General features: G+C 40.1%; 1 protein-coding gene across 4 annotated transcripts in view; it reads left to right on the forward strand.

Annotated features, from left to right (window-relative positions):
* The window catches only part of runx1t1 (RUNX1 partner transcriptional co-repressor 1), a 67,755-nt gene extending 55,207 nt beyond the window's left edge, over positions 1 to 12,548 (forward strand). The window contains exons 6-11 of one of the 4 annotated variants that reach the window (XM_049602464.1): positions 3,691 to 3,953; positions 4,776 to 4,873; positions 5,627 to 5,825; positions 7,217 to 7,285; positions 9,710 to 9,942; positions 10,918 to 12,548. In XM_049602464.1, the coding sequence (XP_049458421.1) occupies positions 3,691 to 3,953; positions 4,776 to 4,873; positions 5,627 to 5,825; positions 7,217 to 7,285; positions 9,710 to 9,942; positions 10,918 to 11,241 (1,186 nt within the window). In that variant the 3' untranslated portion in view covers positions 11,242 to 12,548. The remainder of the gene's footprint in view (positions 1 to 3,690; positions 3,954 to 4,775; positions 4,874 to 5,626; positions 5,826 to 7,216; positions 7,286 to 9,709; positions 9,943 to 10,917) is intronic. The other 3 variants (XM_049602465.1, XM_049602466.1, XM_049602467.1) reach the window with 3 other exon arrangements.
* Positions 12,549 to 22,390: the final 9,842 nt, after the last annotated feature.

A 22,390-nucleotide genomic window follows, 5' to 3' on the forward strand; every position in this document is an offset into this window, starting at 1 on the left:
CTGATAACACTTACAGATGAGGCTCTAGCACCAATACGGCTGGCTAAGCACCTCTGGTTTCTGCTTACCTCTGCTCTGCGTTCCCACTTATTGGAGCCCTGTGTCGGAATATTGGAATTTGAATGGGAATCCTTAATTACAGAAAACAATGCACTATCAATGCATCCTGATTAATACCACAGTCTGCAGGAGCCTGACCAGGAATATCGCAGTACAATATGCATATGAGGGGAAAAAAAACATACATATCGTGTAATGTAATTATCTGACAAAGCCCATATTTAAGTAATAGCTGGAGTGCGAAATTAATGGCACCGGAGTTGTAATGGCTTGCATGGGGAATACAGTATAATTCAACATATTTTCACAGCATTAATTCCATTAATGGCATACAACATAATTGAACTCATAACTGTACTGCTCTGAATTGTGATACTGTTCTCACTCACTAACTCATCAGTAGACACTTACTGCAGATGTTTTACAATAAAAGTCTTTCGGCCAAATGAAGGAATTATGCCCCTTGAAAGCTTTTTACGAAAAGCACTGCTTTCTTAAAAGTAAAACCTCAACAAATTTGCACATTTGTTTAATGTATATACTGGTAGTGTGTTAGATATATTTGTCTATCTAAAAGAAATCAAATGTACCTCTTAAATGAGGGAATTGTAGAAGTAAATCATAATTGCCAATCTCAAGTGAAGGCATGTGTCTTCCTGTAAAGATTTCCAGTATTTGTCTACAGCAGGCGATTACCATCCCCCTTGTTAGCCTTCCATTCCTCTCCATCCCCTGACCCAGACACTGTTGGAAAGAGGAGATTCTGTATTATATTTTTAATCCAAATATTAAGCAAAAATACATCATTACATCATGACTGTCACTGAGCCATGATTTCAAGAAAAAGGCTTTTTTTTTTTTTTTAAAGATTATTTTTTGGGCTGTTTGCCTTTAATTGACAGGACAGTGTGAAATGGGGAGAAAGAGAGAGGGAGAGTGGGGGGATGACATGCAGCAAAGGGTTGCAAGTTGGAATCGAACCTGCAACTGCTGCAGCAAAGCATAGCATCTGTACATGGGGTGCCGTCACTATCCACTACGCTACCAACGCCCCAAGAAAAAGGCTTTTGAAGTTTGTATGGTGGCTGCAAAGGTACATGACCACAGAGCCTGTTGGCCGTCTAAAATGGGAGTGCGTGTTGTCACAAAATGAAAAATATACAGCAAAGCAGGGGGACACTAACAGGTGACAAAAACAAGCACCTTGCAACACAGTGCAGGAAGAACTGCAGTCCATTTGGAGAACAAAGGTTAGCATACACAGTTAGCAATGGACTAAACATGATACTAGTCATGACTTGAATTTTTATGGAAAACCCTCTGATTCTCTAAATCAGTGGGCCCTTATGGACTAAAAGAATATAAATAATCGAGGACTGGACTCATATTTGGACTTTAGGACCGCTTCAAAGCTTGGGAGTCGGCACTATTTTTTGTCTTTCTTGTTTACCATGCCAGTAAATCTGAATGAATTATACATTGGTGTAATGGTATAATTGAAATTAACAATTGAATTGTGGAGAATGTAACCAAGCTAACAATGTGCTGCATGTCCATATTGACAAACGTTTTAGCATTTAAGATTAACAGTATTTTCTGATGCGTGATGCTAAGTCGCTAAGGACTAATGATAGCTTAAGAGGGGTTGTTTAATGAAACAAACTGGGTCCGTCCCCCTTCTTAAATAGTAACAAAGCTAATACTGTTTTTATATAAAGGTTGCTTTTCATTCATTTTGTGTCATGATATAGCAGGGGTCCAGATGGAAGTTTAAACACTGTATAAAGGTATTATATTTCTGTCACAGCTCTGGCATGTGTATGCAAATTGGGCATGTATCTATCCAAAATAGGTAAATTGCATATGCACACATCAGTGCATTGTATAGGTGACTGTGAATGTGTGTGTGAGCGTACTCCAGTGCCTGTAGATATAAACCTTGTTGCAGCAGGAAGGCTGGGGAGATAAGAGTGTGGTTGGGGGGGGGTGGGGGTGGAAGAATGGATGGATGAGTCGAGGGAGGCAGCAAGAGACGGACGGATGGAGGGAAAGAGCATATGGAGAGCTGTGGATGAGCATTAGGAGCCCATAAAAACAGCTCATTAAGAAGTTCAATCTGTTCATCGGAGAGAGAGATGGGGAGGAAGAGGAGAGAGGGAGAGAGGAAAGTGGAGGATTGCAGATAGCGGGGGGAGGCTGGCAAGATTTAACTGTGAACTGACAAAGCTGAGAACACACACAGACACACATGTGCAAGCGTGCGCACACACAAACACACCTGGCCACATTAATCTTCGGAAGCAGGCTAACAAAAATCCACCTGATCCCCTGGAAGCTGCTTTAGTGAGTATGTATGTATGTATGTTAAGTGTGTGTCGGTTATTTTTGTGAGCGCACACTTCAGTTGTGTGTGTTTGTATGAATGAACATGTTTTCAATGCAAGAACTCCGGGACGATGAGAAAAACAGCCTCTTATTGTGGTTCTTTGTCTGTCAGCAGGTCAACTGAAGCCTTTACTACAGCACAAAGGGCAGGAGAGTTGTGATGATATGTTTCAAGTTTGGTTTTTGTTTGTATCAACTGTAAGAAACAAACTCTGCATCGGACATTTTTGCAAAACAGGTGTGATATTACCATCACACTGATTTGTATTTGTGTCTTCTACCTTCCTTTTTTTATTTCCCTTTCTTGTTTCCACTGATCCATTGTGCCTCAGGAGCTCTTTTGTTATTTGCCAGGCTTTTGCTGCAACAAGAATGTGTTCAAGTCTGAGAACAACAGCAAATTTCAGCCACATATGGTCTCATATCCAGTCTCATTTTACTTGGAACAAGTGAAAAGCTTTGACAGTTGGCTGAAATAATTCTGTACGTTCCTAATGCTGTGTCCCTTTTTTAGGATTCTTCCCACAAAGTCTAATGGAAACATCCACTAGAAGAAAAACATAAGCCATTTCTTCATATAATGTCTGAATAATGTTCAGAGAGTCATGTCAGGACAATGTGCAGAGTTTCGCTTTTACACATGTAGCACACAACAGGAGATTGTCTGCGTCTGGCAATACTGCGTTTGGTTTCGGCGAGGAGTGGCGCCTGGGTAGAACATGCAGGAGGCAGGACATGATGCAGATCACATTGTGGCCATGTAGCCGGTTCGTAATTTCGTAATCTCATAAACAGCCGAGTCTCTTGCTGTTCCTTGAATTTGTCTAACAATTTTGGCTTCAGTCCTTACCGACAGAAGTTCCCGCATCGCGTCAGCTAACCCTCCCTTTTCACCCTCGAATGTTTGTTTTCTTCCAGTTTCACGCAAGCCTCGCAATAGAAACATCGTCAACACACCCATATGCTTGCTGTGAATTCTCTGGACAATGACTTGCTCTATTCACACATGGACTCAATCAGACATTACACAGACTCTGTACTAGGGAGCTGGCAGGGTAAAGTCTGTTAAATGTCCTGTCCAGCTGATTCGGACATTTGTGTTCTTACATATAGCTCCTTGGGGTGATGTCTGGATAGTTTCAAGCTTGCAGTACATGTGAGAAAGGGGCTATAGAGTGCTACATGTAGTGACAATGACACACTCACAATGTGTCTCTTTCTCTTTTTCTTTGTTTGTCCGACCAGGACCAAAGAGAACGGCTTTGATCGAGATGGCGCCCTGCACCCGGATGTTCACCCTAGCAAGCGTCCCTGCACCATAAGCCCCGCCCAGCGCTTCAGCCCATCCAACGGGCTCTCCTACCAACCCAACGGCCTGCCCCACCCGGGCCCGCTCCCTCCGCAGCACTACAGGCTGGATGACATGGCCATTGCCCATCACTACCGCGACACCTACAGACACCCGGCCTCAAATCATCGGGAGATCCGAGAAAGAGCCAGGCCTATTGGTGAGGACATGGGGGAGGATGGAGGATGTATATGAATGTGTGTACGTATGTGTGTGCGTCCATACATTTGGATTTTGAGACACAAAGCAACTCTACCACATGGCACACTGTCAAAGCTTTTACTCTGTAGTGGTACCAAGAGAGACATAAAGAGGATTTTCTATACAAAGTAAACAGTTACAACAGTTACATCATTTTTACATCATTTCTCAGGCTTCTCAGTTCTTTATATACCGCTGAGATCCATATCCGATTTAATAATACTGATAATCAGTCAGTGCCCGCTTCAGCATGGTGGATCCTTGTTGGAACAGCAGATTGACAAACAGTCTCTCTGACCACAAGGCTGTCCTGCTTGCCTCTGAGACGCCAAGGCCACCGCAGCCTGATGGCTGAATGAAGTAATGCACTGTGAGATGTATGAGCGCACAACAGAAGCACATTTAGGCACAGTGTCGTCGCATTAGGGACATTTTTCTGCGCAGACCGAGCCTTGATGAAGCTGTAATGACGACGTTGGCTCAGTTCTAAAAATAGGAGAGACATTTACCATGTCTCGCCATGTGATGGATGTTTATTGGACGAGAAGCTCAGTCATTTGAGTCCTGCCCTCGGGGTGGGAGAGAGATATGGAGACAGTAAAGAATAGGGGGAGTGAGGGAGGAGGAGAAAAATGGATAGAAAGAGTTTCAACCAGGGACCAAATAAAGAATAGATGGAAGTGAGTGATGGAGTAATATTACATTGATCCTTTGTGTCATACTGACATGCCCTTTGTTTTTCCGTCTGTCTCTCTATCTTTCTTTTCTTTCATTCTTGCAGGTATGCACACAGGGACCAGGCAGGAGGAAGTGATTGACCACAGGCTGACCGACAGAGAGTGGGCTGAGGAGTGGAAGCACCTTGACCATGTAAGAAAAGTAATAACATTTTTTTCTTACTATACCTTAAGTAACAGAGATTATTTTACTTATATTAAATTCATGTTGTACTGTAAGTCTTTGTAACATTGTCAGGAGAAAACTAACTGCTGTACACACAATAAGAGTGACCTTTACAGGAGTGTTGTACTATTAAAAAATATGTTGTATGAAATAATCTAAAGAAATGTTTGACATTACAAGATTAATAGTCAAGATTTTTTATATATAATTATATGCTTGCATGTAAATATGTTTTCCTGCAGTGCAACAAACACAGTGCAAATATTACTAAATTGTTGCTTGCCTCTTCACCTTTAGGGCTCCTAATGCAGTCACATGCTCAAACATGAAATAGGACAGAACATCTCATATCACATTTATAATGCTATTTCACCTCACAGTTATTGGTATGCAGTGAAAATTGAATCACTCAATCAGATTTGTGAACACAGATATATTATTGACTGAAGTGATAAAGTAGGATGTCAAGCGGAGATGTGTGACCTGACAAACCCAAGCGACATTTCAAAGGGTGAGAGCGTGTCTCCAATGTATACGCCCTGGTGCTTCACTACCAAACTCCACCATACAGATGAATATAATAATGAGACACTAACTGAAATAACATGACAGATGTCGGCTTTAATTTAGTTCCCCACCCGCCGCCACTGCACCCTTGCTGAATTGAAATCAATCCCTTCACGTCTATGTGTAAACTCAGCGCCTTGTCCGCTCCCTGTCACCCACCAGCTGCTGAACTGTATTATGGACATGGTGGAGAAGACAAGGCGTTCACTGACAGTACTGCGGCGGTGCCAGGAGGCCGACCGCGAGGAGCTCAACTACTGGATCCGACGATACAGCGATGCTGAAGAGCTTAAGAAGGGAGGCAGTGCTAGTGGGCAGTCAAGGCAGCAGAGCCCGGCAGCACAGGAAAATGCAACACCAGGTAGGGGATCTCACTTTAGAGGTATTTAAGGACACAGTGAGAAAGCCATCAGTATGTTTACAGGACTGCTTAAATAATAAACTGCAAATAAGTTAAATCAGTCATGTCAATGTTTCCTTTTTAATGTAAGACAACATGTCCCCACTGGTATTTTCACTAACTATGACAGATTCAAATAATATTAATTCTACCAGCTCTCTCCATCCTCCTCTTTGTAACTCATGTAAACATTTAGGGGCATCTATTGGCAAAAATGGAATGTAATATTCATAGCTATGTTTTCATTAGTTTATAACCACCCAAAGATAAGAATCATTGTGCTTTCTTTACCTTAGAATAAGTTGTTTATGTTTACAGTTGGAGTGGACCTTCTTCCATGGAGTCCACCATGTTGTTTCTATAGTAACCCAGAACAGAGAGATCAAACACTGGCTACAGATAGGGCCAATCTACAGTTTTCAAACCACTATTATACAAGCCCTATAATAATGATTATTAACTTATCTAATTTTTTGTGACTTAGCTGGTTTGCATCCCACTTGAGAGTGATCATAATTATTTTTTATTTCCTCCAGCAATTTTATGTCAAAAAAGGCTGATAGTGAATATGGTGTCCCCCAGGGTTCAATACTAGGTCCTCTATTGTTGAGTTTGTACGTGTTGCCACTAAGCCACATCATCATGTTATCATAATATACTGATCACAGTCAGTTGTACATATTTCTGTCCGCTAAAAATCTAAACTACTTTACATCTTATGAGTTTATTGCATCAGTAGTTGGGTTTGCATCCAAATGTAGCGCAAATTTTTGCCGAATTTTCCGAAAATCACCAAAACAAACTGAGAATTTATGTGCTTTTCCATCCACTACTGTTATGCAGATACTGGGAGTTGGTTTAATAAGCAGTAGATGGCACTAGTTCTTTAATTGGGTGCCTGTATACCACTGCAAAAGAAGAGCACTAGACAAATATCAAAGGCAAGAAAACAATGGCTGCGTAATAATGAAGAGCACAATGGACAATGGAGTTTTGAATAACTAATATTACAGCTATGTTCTCTGGGACAAAGAGAGCTTGCAGTGGCCCATGCATTGCACTTAGTCATTTTTTATGCTTTTTTTTTTCAAGACATTTTTCTTTTTGGGGTGGCGTCTCTGCACTTTTTTTTTGCACACATCAAAAATGCGCATAAAAAGAGGTGGATGGAAAGGCAGCTTGTGACATAAATACGTGATGTTTTGCTTTATTCCTTAAACCTTTTGGTGGAAACATCAGGGTAGCCAACAGGTTCTACAACATGCTGATTTGTTCTGCAAACTCTTGTGCTGTGTAATGCAAAACATTGTTTGATCTCTGATTATCATGGCTGCATGTTTGTGTCTCCTCAGAAATTCACAGGGAGCTCCTGCACCGGCCTGTGTCTGGCTACGTCCCTGAAGAGATATGGAAGAAAGCTGGTGAGAAATACTTTGATGGCTGCTGTCATCACACACATGCTTTGTCTTTATCTCTCTGCAGTTTGAAAGACATTTTGCTTTGTAGAAATCATGTCCATTCTTCACCCAGATGACTCAGGGCTGGAAAGGGATGAGAAGTGTTTCTTTAAACCCCATTCTCCCCTCTCGTCCCAATATAGTCTGCTGTCTGCAACCTCCTCTCCTGGTAGACTTGTATTGATGTGTCAGGCTGCTCTCAGAAAATCATTTATATTTGATACAGTAGGAAGTTAAAAAATAAGAGTTTCAACACCACACTCTGCACACTCCAAATATGATGTCAGGTCATAAAACAATTTTATTGCACCAGTCAAATAAGGGACAAGCAGCTTTAACAGCTGGTCCAGTGGTTCTGCTGTTTAAAGTACAGTAGCAAGACTCGGTGTCTTCTTTGCTTTTGGCACTTTGGTAATCCCCTTAGCGGCAGACATTGCAGCTATTCTATTTAACCAAAGTGTTGTAAAATTGCAGAGGGAAATTTGTAGAGCCAGTTAGGATCAAGTATTGAAACTAATTTGTTGCTTTAACAGCTTTCATTAGTTGCCATTAAAATTTGAGCGTACACAAACAGCATTCTTTAAACTCCTGAGCGCAGCTGCAATCACTATTATTGCTCTTCTGAAAAACTGAAAGAATTTTCCACCGAGGGCTCGAGGAATCCACTTTGTATTCTCCATCAGTGATACAGTATATCTGCTTTTTAAACCCCTTGGAGAAAAGAAATTGTCCCCTTGCTTGACCAAGCATGATGCGTGAGATACTCAGAACAAGTAATATGCATTTAAATTGAATTGAGTATCACCATCGGGACTGTGCCTGCTCTCCAGTACTCTCCTCCCCTCACCAGCTTTGATCGATCTTCCATCTGAGGCATTTGGTGTGTAATCACAATTCCATGCACAAGGCGTATATCACATGGCACCAGGGCAATTTCCATGACTTCAGGCAGCACAGTAGGTTAAAGACAAAACCACCCTAGTTTGAAAATTTAGCTCAATCACAATGGAGAGAAAATGTCTCTGTCTCTAGAAAAGCACACATTCTGTCTGATATTGAAAACAGATTTTACATTTGTAATACTAGTATAATGTGTGCAAAGGAAATGAAGTAAAGTGAAGCATATTTGTCAGACATAAAGCTGTATTTATCTTTTGTCTGTAGGATAAATGGTGCTCGCTATTTTTCATTCTCTCCACATTCTCCTCAGTATTTCCTTTTCACTTCAGTCGCATATATTCTGGCTGAGGAGAGACAGATTTAAATGTGACCCAGGGAGGATTGCAAAATAGGATTTTTAACACAATGGAGTGCGGCGTTGAATACATCTGTTTGAAATGGGCAAAATGTTTACAGTTGGTGATAAATATTCAAGCACCTTGCACGGTGTCCTACCGGTTTCCCACTTCCCCTCACCACATGGGCCTTTGGGATCACAATGGAAATGCATAATTTAAATATAAATTGCCTGATTTGCATACACAATTAGTCAAGTTACAGGCTTGATGGGAGCAAACAAAAAGGCCTCCTTTTGCTTTGACGTTTGGTTGGAATTCCACCGCTTAACACCCGCGCAGCAAGGTTATTCATTACACAAAACAAGTATGAAATAACACGGTGCTCCATCTCAAAAGCAGGTTTTCTGACTGATTACCTGGGATTAATTGGCTTATGCTGTTGTCTCGGGATATTTTTCAAATCAAATGAAAAAATATAGACTTGGTTTGCTCATTTCCGAACGAGATCCTTTCAGCTTTTTGAATTAAAACATCACACGTTGACCTATTAGAGGATCTACTGTAACTGATTAAACATGCCAGAGTCACTGTCACCTCCTAAATGCCTCAATGATTGAAATGAATGGAAGTAACTGATGTGCCATGTGTTCATGCGCCCACTATAATATATTATCCACATTCAAAAAATTGATGTCTGGTTAAATGTGATGTTTGCCAGAGGGTGCCACAAGCAGCTGATCTCAGAATAACAAAAGCTAATAACGACAAAAGCTAAATACGTTTTCTCCTGCCATGTGAATTAATTCCTATCATCTCCAGAACTACAAAGCATGTCTTTTCTCAGATTTTGTCCTCACATAAAAATGAGTGAAAGCGTCAGTTTTATGGTTATGGTTTCTGTCTTCCAGATGTGTTACAGATTTAGCACATAAAACAGCTTTTCCCATTTATCTTTCAGAAGATACCATCTTAGATACCACTGCTGTTGAATGAAACTTTTTTTTTTGGTATTTCAGAAGAAATGTTATTGTAAATGCTTATATTCAGAAATAGTAACTGTTGTTACTTAAAAACACCAGTTAATTTAGCAGTGTACTCTTTGAAAATAACCTCCCAACGACAGGATGATACAATGCACACTACATTGCAGGTACGGGAGGCTTGACTTCCTCTGTCTCCACACTCTTTCCAGAAGAGGCTGTGAATGAGGTGAAGCGTCAGGCCATGTCAGAGCTGCAGAAGGCCGTGTCAGAGGCCGAGCGTAAGGCTCACGAGATGATCAGCAGCGAGCGGGCCAAGATGGAGCGCACGGTAGCCGAGGCAAAGCGGCAGGCGGCCGAGGATGCGCTCTCCATAATCAACCAACAGGAGGACTCTAGCGAGGTAGTTAAATACACTTCAGTGCCTACTCTCAGTCTTTCAAACACATCATGAAGCTGTCATTCACATCCTCTTGTTTGGTAGTTGTGGTATTTCTTTGTTGTTGCTTTGACTACACTTTAGTTGCCAGCTGTTCCAGTGACTCCCAAATGACCCAGATAATAGTATTTCCTCTTACAAAGAATGTATTTCATCATTGTATTAGTACAAGCAAATCATTGTAGTGTCAAAGAGGTCGCACAGTTATGCACAGTTTTAGAAGTGCTTCTGCAAATAGAAGTTATTTTATAGTTGAGAGGGAGAGCACAGTAAAGCAAACAAGGTCAATCAGGAATCTGTTACCTTCGCTTTCCTCCTCTTCTCTACGACAGAGTAGCGAGGATGTTTAGAAAGGTGTTACCCGTTCAGCGCAGAGGAAATAAGGAAAGGAGCTTTCATTTGCTAATCACCATCAGAGACCTTGACGTTTAATCAGTTAAGTGAGAGGGAAATATGGCTCACATCTGTCATTAATTGCAGGAGTGATGTTTATGAGAGAGAAGCGCCCCAGAGGAAAACTTTCAGAAGCTGTTTGTAACCTTGTTCTCCTGTTTCCTGTGGATATGCAGCCGCCCTGACACGCTCTCCCTGCGGTTTCCAAGATATATAAGAGGCCCTGAGTGTAATCAGAGATGGGTTTTTGATCTGCCTGTGGTTTGTTTTAAGCTTAAGTGTTGTAAAAGGAGAGGCTAGTTCTGTTGATGTGCAGACTGGGGCGCTGATATCTGTTGCTAATCTTCATGTGGCGTTCACTAGTTCTCTGTTTGTACTAAATTATCTTTTTGTGTGAATAGAGGCATAAAATTAAACAAACAACGGGTCCTAATTACAGTTTTATCAATCATCAGAAGTTCATCAGCTGAAGTAGCCAATTATCTAGATTGTAAATCCTTCTGCTGTATTATGTTTGTGTTAATTTGGTCTCTATCTGTCTGTCAGAGCTGCTGGAACTGTGGCCGCAAAGCCAGTGAAACATGCAGTGGCTGCAACACGGCACGCTACTGCGGCTCCTTCTGCCAGCATAAGGACTGGGAGAAGCACCACCATGTCTGTGGTCAGACCCTCCAGGCCCAGCAGCAGCAGCAGGCCAGCCAGCAGCAGGGAGGCGTCCCGGGGTCAGAGACCCCTGCTCCCATCAGCTCCTCCGCCTGCACCCCGAGCAGCGGGACTGGGAGTCCGGCTGCTACCCCGCCTGCTGCTACACCGCGCTCCTCCACCCCCAGCACCCCGTCCTCCTCCGCCCTGGATGGCACACCGCGCTAAGAGACTTCCGCAGAGGATGGAGGCAAAGGCCCCCGGGGCTAAACAGCCAGGCCTCAATCCCACAAACAGCATGACTGTCTGCATTGCCTTGCAAAGATACACTAAGCTAACGTGGCTAACAGAACGAGATGGCAGTGCTTGTGTCTATCTTGCAGCGTAGTCATAGAAGGAGGAGGTCCATAATCAGGTCATATTGACTTGCCATGACTTTAAAGAAACACAAAGATATTCTTTGTTTTGAATGAATGAATTTAAATATTGACATCCTTTTATCGTTACACTTGCTATTCTTGTTGTCTGTTTGTCGTCGTGCCTGTTGTTGTTAATGTTGTTGTCATTGTAGCTTATCTTATTTTTTTCCTGTAAATATTAAGAGACTGAGCAGAGATAGCCGTGAACTCGAGACAAGTATATCTGACCTCCCCTTTTTTTAAATGTTTTTATTTTCCATCCTTGAATTTATGCTTATTTCCTTCCTGTACCTGGGACATGAGACTAGTCAACCTCATTTTACCAAACAGCATACCAAGGGAACAAAACTAGCTAGCAGAATGGGTGAAGTCATCGATAACTCTTTGTGAAGAAAGATATTAGATTTAAATGTCCTCAAAGACACACCGATGGATGGATGGATGGATGGATGGGTGGATGGATGGATAAACAGGTTTGCGGCCTGGAGAGAGGAGAGGGATGGACTGAATCTCTGGCCCACAGACAGCCATGAAATGGGCAGATGTGCAGCAGATTGCGAGCAGAGCCAGCTGTTCAACCAATGTTATTTCCCTCTCACTTGTAATAATATCCAGGTCAGTGGGCTGGGAAATACAAATCCGTCTCCCTGAAGGATGTAAAAGGAAGAATTCTTGGACAAGATACAAAACTTTGCCCACTGCACATGTGGAGGATGTACTGACTACAAGTCGCACGTGCATGCTTGGTGAGTCACAGAAGCTCTCAAACAGGAAGTGAAGTCATCGTTCCACCAGCGATACTGTCGCATCACCATGACAGCGACCGCTGGGCTGCTCGGAGCTGGAAAGCTACAGTGTGGAGAACTCATTCTGTGCCCCAGACGCTCCCCTCCTGTCTCAACTCTGAAAAACATTTCCATCTTTACTCATGTTCTTATTCTTTTTCTGTAGATGTCATGGTGTTAAAGACTTCTGTCCTGTGGTGTCACCAATGGTTATTTATTGTATATGTGTTGGACAATTGTGACAATGCATAGTACTTCAACCAGTCACAACTCTAAGTCCTTCATAACTCTCTCTCTCTCTCTCTCTCTCTCTCTCTCTCTCTCTCTCTCTCTCTCTAGCAAAAAGAGATAAAAAAAAGAAGTGTTATGTTTTTTCCAAGCTGCTTTTCTATTCTGTGTGTTAAGTGGTAGATCCCTCGTAGTTCTATAAGTTTTACTTCCCTTCGTCCTCAAGAAAAGACACAAGCTATATCTCAGAGCTGCTACTCGAGTCCGACCCAGATCTTTTCTGAGAACTAGCATGTTGCGCGGAATGCTAACTTAAATGTTTTGTACAAGGGACATACATAAATGTATTTGCACTGTCACAGAGGTTATTTCGGCATGCTTCTTTTCAGCATACTTGTGTTGTCGGTATAGAGCCATAACCCATCAGCCATTTCATATGTAGTGATAGCATTATCTGTTTTCACATTTTTTGGGATGGGGGAAGTTGGAAAAATGTAAAATCACCAAACCCACTTTTTTTTTCTCTCTTCTCAACATGGCAAGGAAAGCGGCCATAACGTATTTTTTTTTTTAATAGTTACAGACAGTGCATGCACATTACTGAACGTTTGTTAAATATTTGTTATTTTTTAGAAAAACTTAAAAAACGACCAAAAAAATACAAAAAAAAATACAAAAAATATTCTAACAAACTAACTTTCCAAATGCAGAGGTGTAGACTCCGATTGACAGCTTTAACACTGCAAAGCACCAGGTAACACACAGTATTAACACAAGAGATAAACAAAAAAAAAAAAAAAACACCAAAAACAGCCAAAGACTGACACCAAGGACCAAAATCCTGATTTAAACAATTTTTCAAAAGAGGTTTGTTCACACATATATTTGGTTATTTAGTTCTGCAGGTTTTTGTTCACACATTCATGGAACAGAACCAACGTCAGTGTCATAAAAAGTCTTTTATTTTTAATTATTTCTGGAAACCGACGGCGCTCATCTTACATTGTGAAATGAGAAGGTGTGAATTAAACATAAAGGACATTTTCACAGCAGTGTTACATTTTAACTGGAGCAATAATAACTAACGAACACTGATGACTTTTGTGAGCATTTTTGAAGAAAAAAATTTTACATATATTTTGATCTTGTTTGTACATTTTCTCATTACACAAGTGTCAGATTAAGTGCCCATTTCAGCTTTAAGCAGTTAAGTTCTTTATTCTCAAAGAGGTGAATGTGAGACTGGGCTTTCGCACCAATGCCATTTGCAGTTGTTTTTCTATTTATTCATATCAAAGTATGTCATTTTTTGCTGTTGGGATAGTTAATCAGTCGCAGCTTTGTTGTAAACCTTCAATGTAAATCAAACAAACCTCTCATTCACAGTAAGAGAGCACTTATCCTGACGCACACAAAGGCTCTTCACCCCAAACACCTTGGTGCTACACAGAAGCGCGTTACAAATTCTGACCTCAAGGAACAAGTGGAGGCCCACGAAGGTTCTGGGCTGTTTGCTCCCTCTGTACTTCCTCATCTCTCCCTTACTTGTCTAAATAAAATACACACCTGCATTCTTGACTCTAAAGGGTTAAACAATCCAAAAAGGTGTCTGACACCACTACTAGCGACTCCTCAGAAGCTGTGAAGAAACAGCCAAGCTGTTTTAACACTAGTGTATTTGAAAGTATACAACAAATAACGTGTGTGTTCATCACTATCAGGGCAAAACCTGGGTTTAAAAAAGAAAAAAACGTTTAAAAAAAAAAAGGACAAACATTATTGATGATTCTTTGAGAAGCTCTATTTTTTTCTTTCTTCCCTCCTCTATGTGTGTTTTGCTACAAATTCCTCGGTGGCAAACAAGTCTCACTCTACCTCTTACAGCACGATAAGAGCATCAGTCGCGGCGCTGATACTGGTCTAGTCTAAACCAAATGGGCACAAGAGAACAGGAAAATAAAAAACCCAAAGTCGAAGCTCATACAGCTGCAAAACCATATCACTACTTGGTAACAATGCAGACCTCATAAATAAATGAAACATAAATGAATAGAAATGAGAAAAAAAAACCTGAAAAAAAAAAAAACTTTTGTTATGTTCCTTTATGCCTGTGGCGTTTTTAGAGTACATCAAGAGTTTGAATTGTTTGAAACAGATTTAAAAAAGAAAATTGTGCTAATTTTAAAGAAACGTGTCGTCGATTCCTATTTCGATGATACAAGCTACTGTCACAGATAAGAAATGTTGTTTCTCTCTCGCTCTTTTTTCTCTCCTGCCCCCCCCCCCCCCAACCCTTTCTCTCCTCTTCTCTTCTCTGTTGTGAAGACACGCTAAAGCGCTTGTCGACTTGTCAGCGGGGGTGAATTCAAAAGAGGCGATACACAAAAGGCAAGAGCTTGTAAAAAAAACCGAACTCAAATGAAAAAAATAAGGCTATGAATTTAGGCATGCCTGTTTTTCACAATAGGGGGAAATGTTATTTAAATTTCCTACTTATCAAGAAACATTGGGGGAATGTGTGGGGCCGACAGTGAACAGCGAAGGCCGTAGCATTAATCTAGGGAGTGAGTTAAACTTCAGGGGTGGGAGGGTTTTTTCTTTTTTCTTTTTTTTTTTTTGTTCTCTTGAGAAAATTTATTGTGGAAAAAAAAGAGCTCAAATGATTTGAAGTTGTTGTGCAATACTTAATTGAGACATGAAAACCACAGGTTAGTGGTAGGCTGACACTGGGCGGTCTCTCCATCGCCTAGAGTCAGTGTCCTCTAGAGAGCTTTCCAGTCTACTATGTCAGAACTGTGGTTTCTTGTTGATTTTTTTTCTTTTTGTTTCTTTTTTATTCTTTGGGCTGTAAACTATGGTCTGTCAGTCTGTGAAACTTTGCAGTATAATTCTGGTATTGTTGTTCTCTTAACGGTGTAATAAATATGTTAATACCTGCCTTGGAGACTTTGACTCGTGTTCTTTCATTACAGCAGCAGTAACTAAGCTCAGCAGCACCATTTAGACAAACACCAGTATATCCCTATGGGGTGCCGTTTGTAAAGTGTCTCACGCTGAAAATAACATCAACATTTTGCCACATTTAGCTTCAAACAATGTTTAAAAAAGTGTTGTGAATTTTTTAACGTCACCTTTTACCAAATTTACAGCAATATTTGTTAACTTAGAAATATATTAAATAGTTAAATCTAAATATTAAATGTGGCACCTAAATGTTAAATCTAAATATTAAATCTAAATCTAAATGCTAAATCTAAATCTAAATCTAAATACTAAATCTAAATCTAAATGTTAAATCTAAATGCTAAATCTAAATCTAAATCTAAATACTAAATCTAAATCTAAATGTTAAATCTAAATATTAAATATAAATATAAATGTTAAATCTAAATCTAAATGTTAAATCTAAATGCTAAATATAAATCTAAATGTTAAATGTTAAATCTAAATGTTCTGGATATTTGGAGAAATTTTATTTGATGTGTACTTTGAGTTGTTAGTGTCCCTTCAGAGGGATTAACAACCTAAGCTAAGCTAACAACCGTTAGCTCTGAGCCCCGTTAGCAGTGTCTGTAATGACTCATTAACTCTTAAGCGGTCCGTGAAAAAAATATTTTTTTCCAACGGATGTCTTAGTTACAACATGATTGAGCTAGCAAAGCAGTTTTGTCTTGCGATGTGTGGTATTTATTCAGTTTTGGGAAATCACGATGTCTAGAAAGCATCAGTGGCTGCAGCAGCAGCAAAGCTAACATCAGGACGTCATCTGTTAAAAGCCTCCCATTGTCGGATACGACATGAAACTACTCCAGTTAGCTCAATCATGTTGTAACTAAGACATCCGCTGGAAAAAAATATTTTTTTTCACAGACCGTTTAGAGTTAATGAGTCATTACAGACACCGCTAACGGGGCTAACAGCTAACGGTTAGCCCAGCTAATCTACGATAACCATGTTATTAATTTCAGAACGTGATAGTAATGTTTGTTCAATCATTGTGTTTATAGACTTTACAAACACCAGATTAGTCTAAACGGTGATATAGTGACGTGAAAAATGTGAGATATGCATATATATATGTAGCTAAACTCAGCTGGTTTTCTACCTGGAAGTATTTGTAAACAACAAGGTGATTCCCTCAGAAGGGACACTAACAACTCAAAGTACACGTCAAATAAAATTTCTCCAAACACGTTTCTGTCTGACCATCTCGAGCTTTTATTTTGGTACTTCCGGTGACCAGCAGTGTGAATTTGCATATTAGCTAAATATTTAGTTTCACCCAGAACATTTAGATTTAACATTTAACATTTAGATTTATATTTAGCATTTAGATTTAACATTTAGATTTAGCATTTAGATTTAACATTTATATTTAATATTTAGATTTAACATTTAACATTTAGGTGCCACATTTAATATTTAGATTTAACTATTTAATATATTTCTAAGTTAACAAATATTGCTGTAAATGTGGTAAAAGGTGACGTTAAAAAATTCACAACACTTTTTAAACATTGTTTGAAGCTAAATGTGGCAAAATGTTGATGTTATTTTCAGCATGAGACACTTTACAAATGGCACCCCATATATCCCAAACTAAAGGGTCACTCCACAGATTTTTCACAGTTTACACGTCATCAGTTGCATTATGAGAAATGCAGGATCCAGCATTTTTGGAGCTTGACCCATACAAGAAAAAAAGGTGAGAATATCTGTCTCTCATGAGCTCTCCGAACTCATGGAAGGAGTTGGTTGGCACAGTTTAACTCTCTGTTGTATTTCTTTGGCATAATTTACGTTACAATATTCTAACTGACTGCAAATGAACCGTCACAATCTCAGCCATAAATAAATATGCTTTAATGAACACACAAGTTTTCTAAAATTAGCTGATTTGTGATTTAAGTCATGGTGTGCAGTTTTGCCAAAAAGGCCCATCAGGGGGTTGGTTGGCACACGTTATCGGGTTGGTTGGCATGATGTTAAAATGCTATAGTTAAAAATAATAATAATAATAATAATAATAATAATAATAATAAGCAACACAATTAATTTAAACAAGAACCAGAAAACATGAAGATTTGATTGAATATCTGCCCATTTTTCTAATCAAACAAGATTTTTAAGCACATTAAGAGCAGGAATGTCTTATAACATTTGCCACTGACCAAATCAAATCAATTATAAAAAATTAACAATATAAATGTTCAAAATAGTTCTCCTGAAAATACAATTTTACTTTTGGGCTGCATGGTGGGGCAGTGGTTGGCACTGTCGCTTCACAGCAAAAAGGTTCCTGGGTCGAACCTAGGGTGGGCGATCCGAATCCCACAGTGGGGGAGCCCTTCTGTGCAGAGTTTGCATGTTCTCCCCGTGTCAGCGTGGGTTTTCTCCAGGTACTCTGGCTTCCTCCCACAGTCCAAAGACATGCAGGTTAAATGGTGACTCTAAATTGTCCGTAGGTGTGAATGTGAGTGCGAATGGTTGTCTGTCTCTACGCGCCAGGGTGTACCCTGCCTCTCGCCCAATGTTTGCTGGGATAGGCTCCGGGCCCCCCGCCCGTGACCCCCAACGGGATAAGCAGTTATGGAAAATGAATGAATGGGTGAATAATTTGGCTTTTGCTTAGCTACTTTTAACTCAAGCACAGTAGGCTACTGAGCAACATTTGAAGTCATTTCCCTATAGAGTAAAAAGAAAACTAACTGAAAAAGTTCTGATAAACTGTGTGAGGATGGAACAAAAGCAGGAGATGGTGCTGGTGTGTCTGCGGCCACAGGAGGGCAGAGCTTCACACAGCTGACTCTCTGCACTCAGCTGATTCTCTGGAAATGATTGGACGACTGTAAGGTGGGTGCAAGGGGTGTTCAACAGCTGTTGCGCACCGAGCAGGGATTAGTGAACGGTATAAGCGTAACAACGCAATCAAATTAAGGATCACGTCCTTATAAGGTGTGGTTACTGTTACTGCACTTCGGCGTAGTTAAGAAAAACTTGCATCTGCTTTAATTAAGCAGCGATTTAACTCCACCCGGGGAGCGCGCCAAGTGACGCAAATCAAACACACCCACGATGCGTCATCAACAGGTGCATTCTGGATCTCGATATGATGGAGCAGCCTGAGATGTGAGGATTGTCTGCTGCTTGTTATAATTATCCCCGAGCCTCGAGCGCAGTTGGAGACAGAGACTGACAGGCCTAGCCTATGCTGTGAGGATGACCGAGCAGAAAAGTTGAACCGCAGCAAACGCGGCGCGCGAGACTCACAGGAAGCGTTCAGACAGGTGAGTACAACAACAACAACCATACTAGACTCATTCTGCAGACAACAATGTAAACAACCACAGCGTTGCCTAGCAACATAGCATCGAGCGCGCAGCTCTCTTTTTTGTTTGGTTTGTTAATTCATGTAGCTCAATAGACTGTTGCTTAATATCAGGCTACTTTTTATTTATCACGGTTCATTTGTGTCTGAGTTTTGTCTCTTTTCTGGTTAATTCTTGTGAGGCTCCAATGTGTGAACAGGCTGCACAGTGCTGTCTATAGAAATGGAAGTTATTGTTGGTTTGGACATGAGGGCTGTGTTGATGATGGTGTTCCAATACATAACAACTATGACTGATGACAAATAACCGATATCGATATATCCCCTAATGTTAGTGATCATCAAGTCCTTTCTGTAGTGGAATTAACATCATATTGTACATGCATACTCTTATCCTGATGGCCCACAAGCAGATGGAGACATAAAATACTGTGCTTTTCAATGTATGTTATAGTTACGCAAGTGTATTGCATTCACTTGACAAATAAAAAAAGCCCTGTTTTTTCCCCCTGCTCTCTTAACTCAGAAAAACAGAAAAAATTACCCTGAAAAAAAACCCCCCACGAAAAACAGAAACAAAATTACTGCAAAAAACAGAAAAAAAAATTACACAGAAAAACAGAAAAAAATACTCAATAAAACAGATTTTTTTTTAATTTGTCAAGTGAATGCAATATGCGTAGTAATTCATTGTGCAAGATAAGGAAAAACACTACTTTAAATAAATATATATATATTTATATTGGCAGATACCGATGACATACTGATTTCATCATGCATCCGTTTACTTATTATCCTAAAGATGTTCTTAATGTAAACTACTTCAGGTAAATTTTGACACATGTACCTTCATTTGAGGAGAATTTCTTTAGGGGAACACCACCTAAATTAAGAATACCAGTATGTTATTTCCATGGCCTGGGGAAGTCCAATCAATATTTGTGAACATGAACTGCTCTCTGTCAAAGCCAGAAACCAGAGAAGTAAGTCTCAAAACTGTGATGTCATCAAGTATAAAGTATACCCAAATGAGTTTTATCCTATTGTAGTGTTTTCAGAAAATGTACCAATATACTTCTCCTGGGTGCTCTCAGCGTCATCATTTACATCTTTCCTAATTCATTGTCTGTGGAGCAGCTCCAGACTTTATACTTGTTGACATCACAGATTTGACTTTTAGCCCTCTCTCAGACCATAGGAATAACATGTATGAATTTTGAAAATGGGGGTCGTTCCCTGTTAAAGTAACAGTACTGTTAGTTACTTTACTCAGCTGGGTGTGCTGCAGACTGAACATCCAGACAGTAAGAAGTGGAAAATCTGTGACAGTCATGAAGGCTTTACAGCCTAAATCCAAAGTATGATTGCTAAGTACAAACACAGCTTCTGTATTTTTCCACATTGCTGGCTACTTTTCCTGATTTCCTGACCTTGGACCTCACTGTCTTTGTTAAGGAGCTCTTCTAATGCAGTGTCTTTTTCATTTTATAATCGCTTTTTCATCACTCAGCTAGAGATACAGTTCAAGTTTGGAATCATTTTTACAACACACAAACCTAAAGTAGTATTCAAATACTTGGAATACATTGATGAGAAACATCCAGACTTCACTCAAAAGCTGTTACAGTAATCAGTGATACTGTAACAGATTAATTGTGGACTTGAAATGTAGCCCACTTCTTCCCTGTCTTTCCCATGACTCCTTAAATTCCTGTGACTGTGTGTCTGTTTCTCTCATCCTCTCACATTGCCCACAGTGATAAAGTTTGAGCTGAAACCCACAAAGGCATTACACCACACTGTATCTAAAAGATAAGGTCTAGTTTGGAAAATGTCAGTAACATTGATAAACGGATGTAGAAAGAGAGAAGAACTTACAATTATCATATCTTTCTCTATTTCCTTTTTAATACTTTAACTAGTTATAATTGTATGTTGACGTCATGTGGGATGGAAGATAGCGATGGAAAAAGATGACCATGTTTCCAGCATTTGAGAGTTCAGGTCATCACAAGACTCAATACTGTTGTGTGATTGCAGAGTTGGTGAGAGAGTGAGGATAAAAATACTGCGCGCTGACAACACAGCACTGTATCCATGAGATGTGGGCTTATTTATTTTAAATGATGGACTTTAACTGACTTGAGGCTTCATATTTTTTGCATTTTCAGCAAACACGGAATACGAAAAATGCTTTTTCAGCATTTCTGTATTATTAAGCGACAAGTTGGATTTATTGGGGCTGTCCGAGAAATCTGATTTTCCCAGTTGACTTGGATGTTGATGTGAATTGGTCGGCTTGTACAGTAACTGAATACGCAATAAGACAGTCACATATGTAAGGCTGTCCTCAGATTTCATGGTCCTGTCTCACTGGCTATAAACTTTTTTATTGCCCATTTCAAGTTATATGTACAAATCTTAAAATATCATCTGCAAGTGGGCTCTTGAGAGAACAAAGATCAGCCACCAGCCGGAGATGCATGACAGTATCAGGTGGCTGGGGCTTACAGGGAAGACAAAACATAATAATAGCTAGAGCCTTTGTGAACTGTTAGTTATTATCTTTTCCTTTTATGTTTTCTTGAGATGTATGACTAATAACCTGCTAATGAGAGCCAAATCGGTACACTGTCTCTGTGAGAGACATACCCAGCTGCATCTTTGAGCAGTGTGTAGGATTTCGTAGCATCTACCAGTCAGGATTGCAGATCGCAACCAGCTGAAACTTTTCCCATGTGCCAAGCATGAACTCCTGGTTACTACTTTCATTGTTCAGGTTTTGTACCGGGAGCTGAATTATCCGTAGAGGTCTCTTTCTCTCCAAAATAAACCAGTAAAAATACTTTATAAAGCATTTTCACAATACAAATTGTTGTTGCAGACGGGCTGCACCTGCTTATGTGTGCTCTGATTCTGATTTCTCTGATAACTGCTCACCTTTTTTCTCTAATGACTCAAGACCCAGATGTTCAGGAGGTTTTTACCAAAAGCCGAATTTTCCGCAGAGATCTCCTCCTCTTCGAATCAAACAGATCAGGTGATTAAAACCAGTAAAAACACCGGATAAAGCAGTTTCATGTTAAAAATTACCATTTTTCCCATGCTGTTCGGCTTGTTGCGAAGGGGCAGCTAACTGCGGGGGCCAACACGAAAACATGAATGACCCTATAGAGCCAGTGTTTAGTTTGTTCATTGTGGGCTACTGTAAAAACAACATGGTGGACTCCGTGGATGTGGACTTGCTCCCTATAAGGTGGTTATGGTTTTTATTTTTAGGTGATTATACACAAGAGAAAACATACATATGAAATTATATTCCTCTAAATCCTACACACTGGACTTTTAAAACACTGATCAGTCAGTCATTATGTTTAAGTGCACAGTTAAGTCGAGCTATAACCATAGCTTGATCATTTAATTCATTTAATTCTCGATCATGTAATACCGTAGGTCATTTAATTGGGCTGACGCCCATGGCCTTTGTTATAGTATGGCCCACTCCACTACAATAGGTGGCAATATCCCCCCTTTCAGCTTGTTTGTATTGGACCTTGTTTTTGGTTAACCAGTTATGTCACAGACCAAACAGTCAAGCCTCGTCCAAGCTGCCATTC

Source organism: Epinephelus fuscoguttatus, linkage group LG17 (genome assembly GCF_011397635.1).
Source record: "Epinephelus fuscoguttatus linkage group LG17, E.fuscoguttatus.final_Chr_v1".
NCBI lineage: Eukaryota > Metazoa > Chordata > Actinopteri > Perciformes > Serranidae > Epinephelus > Epinephelus fuscoguttatus.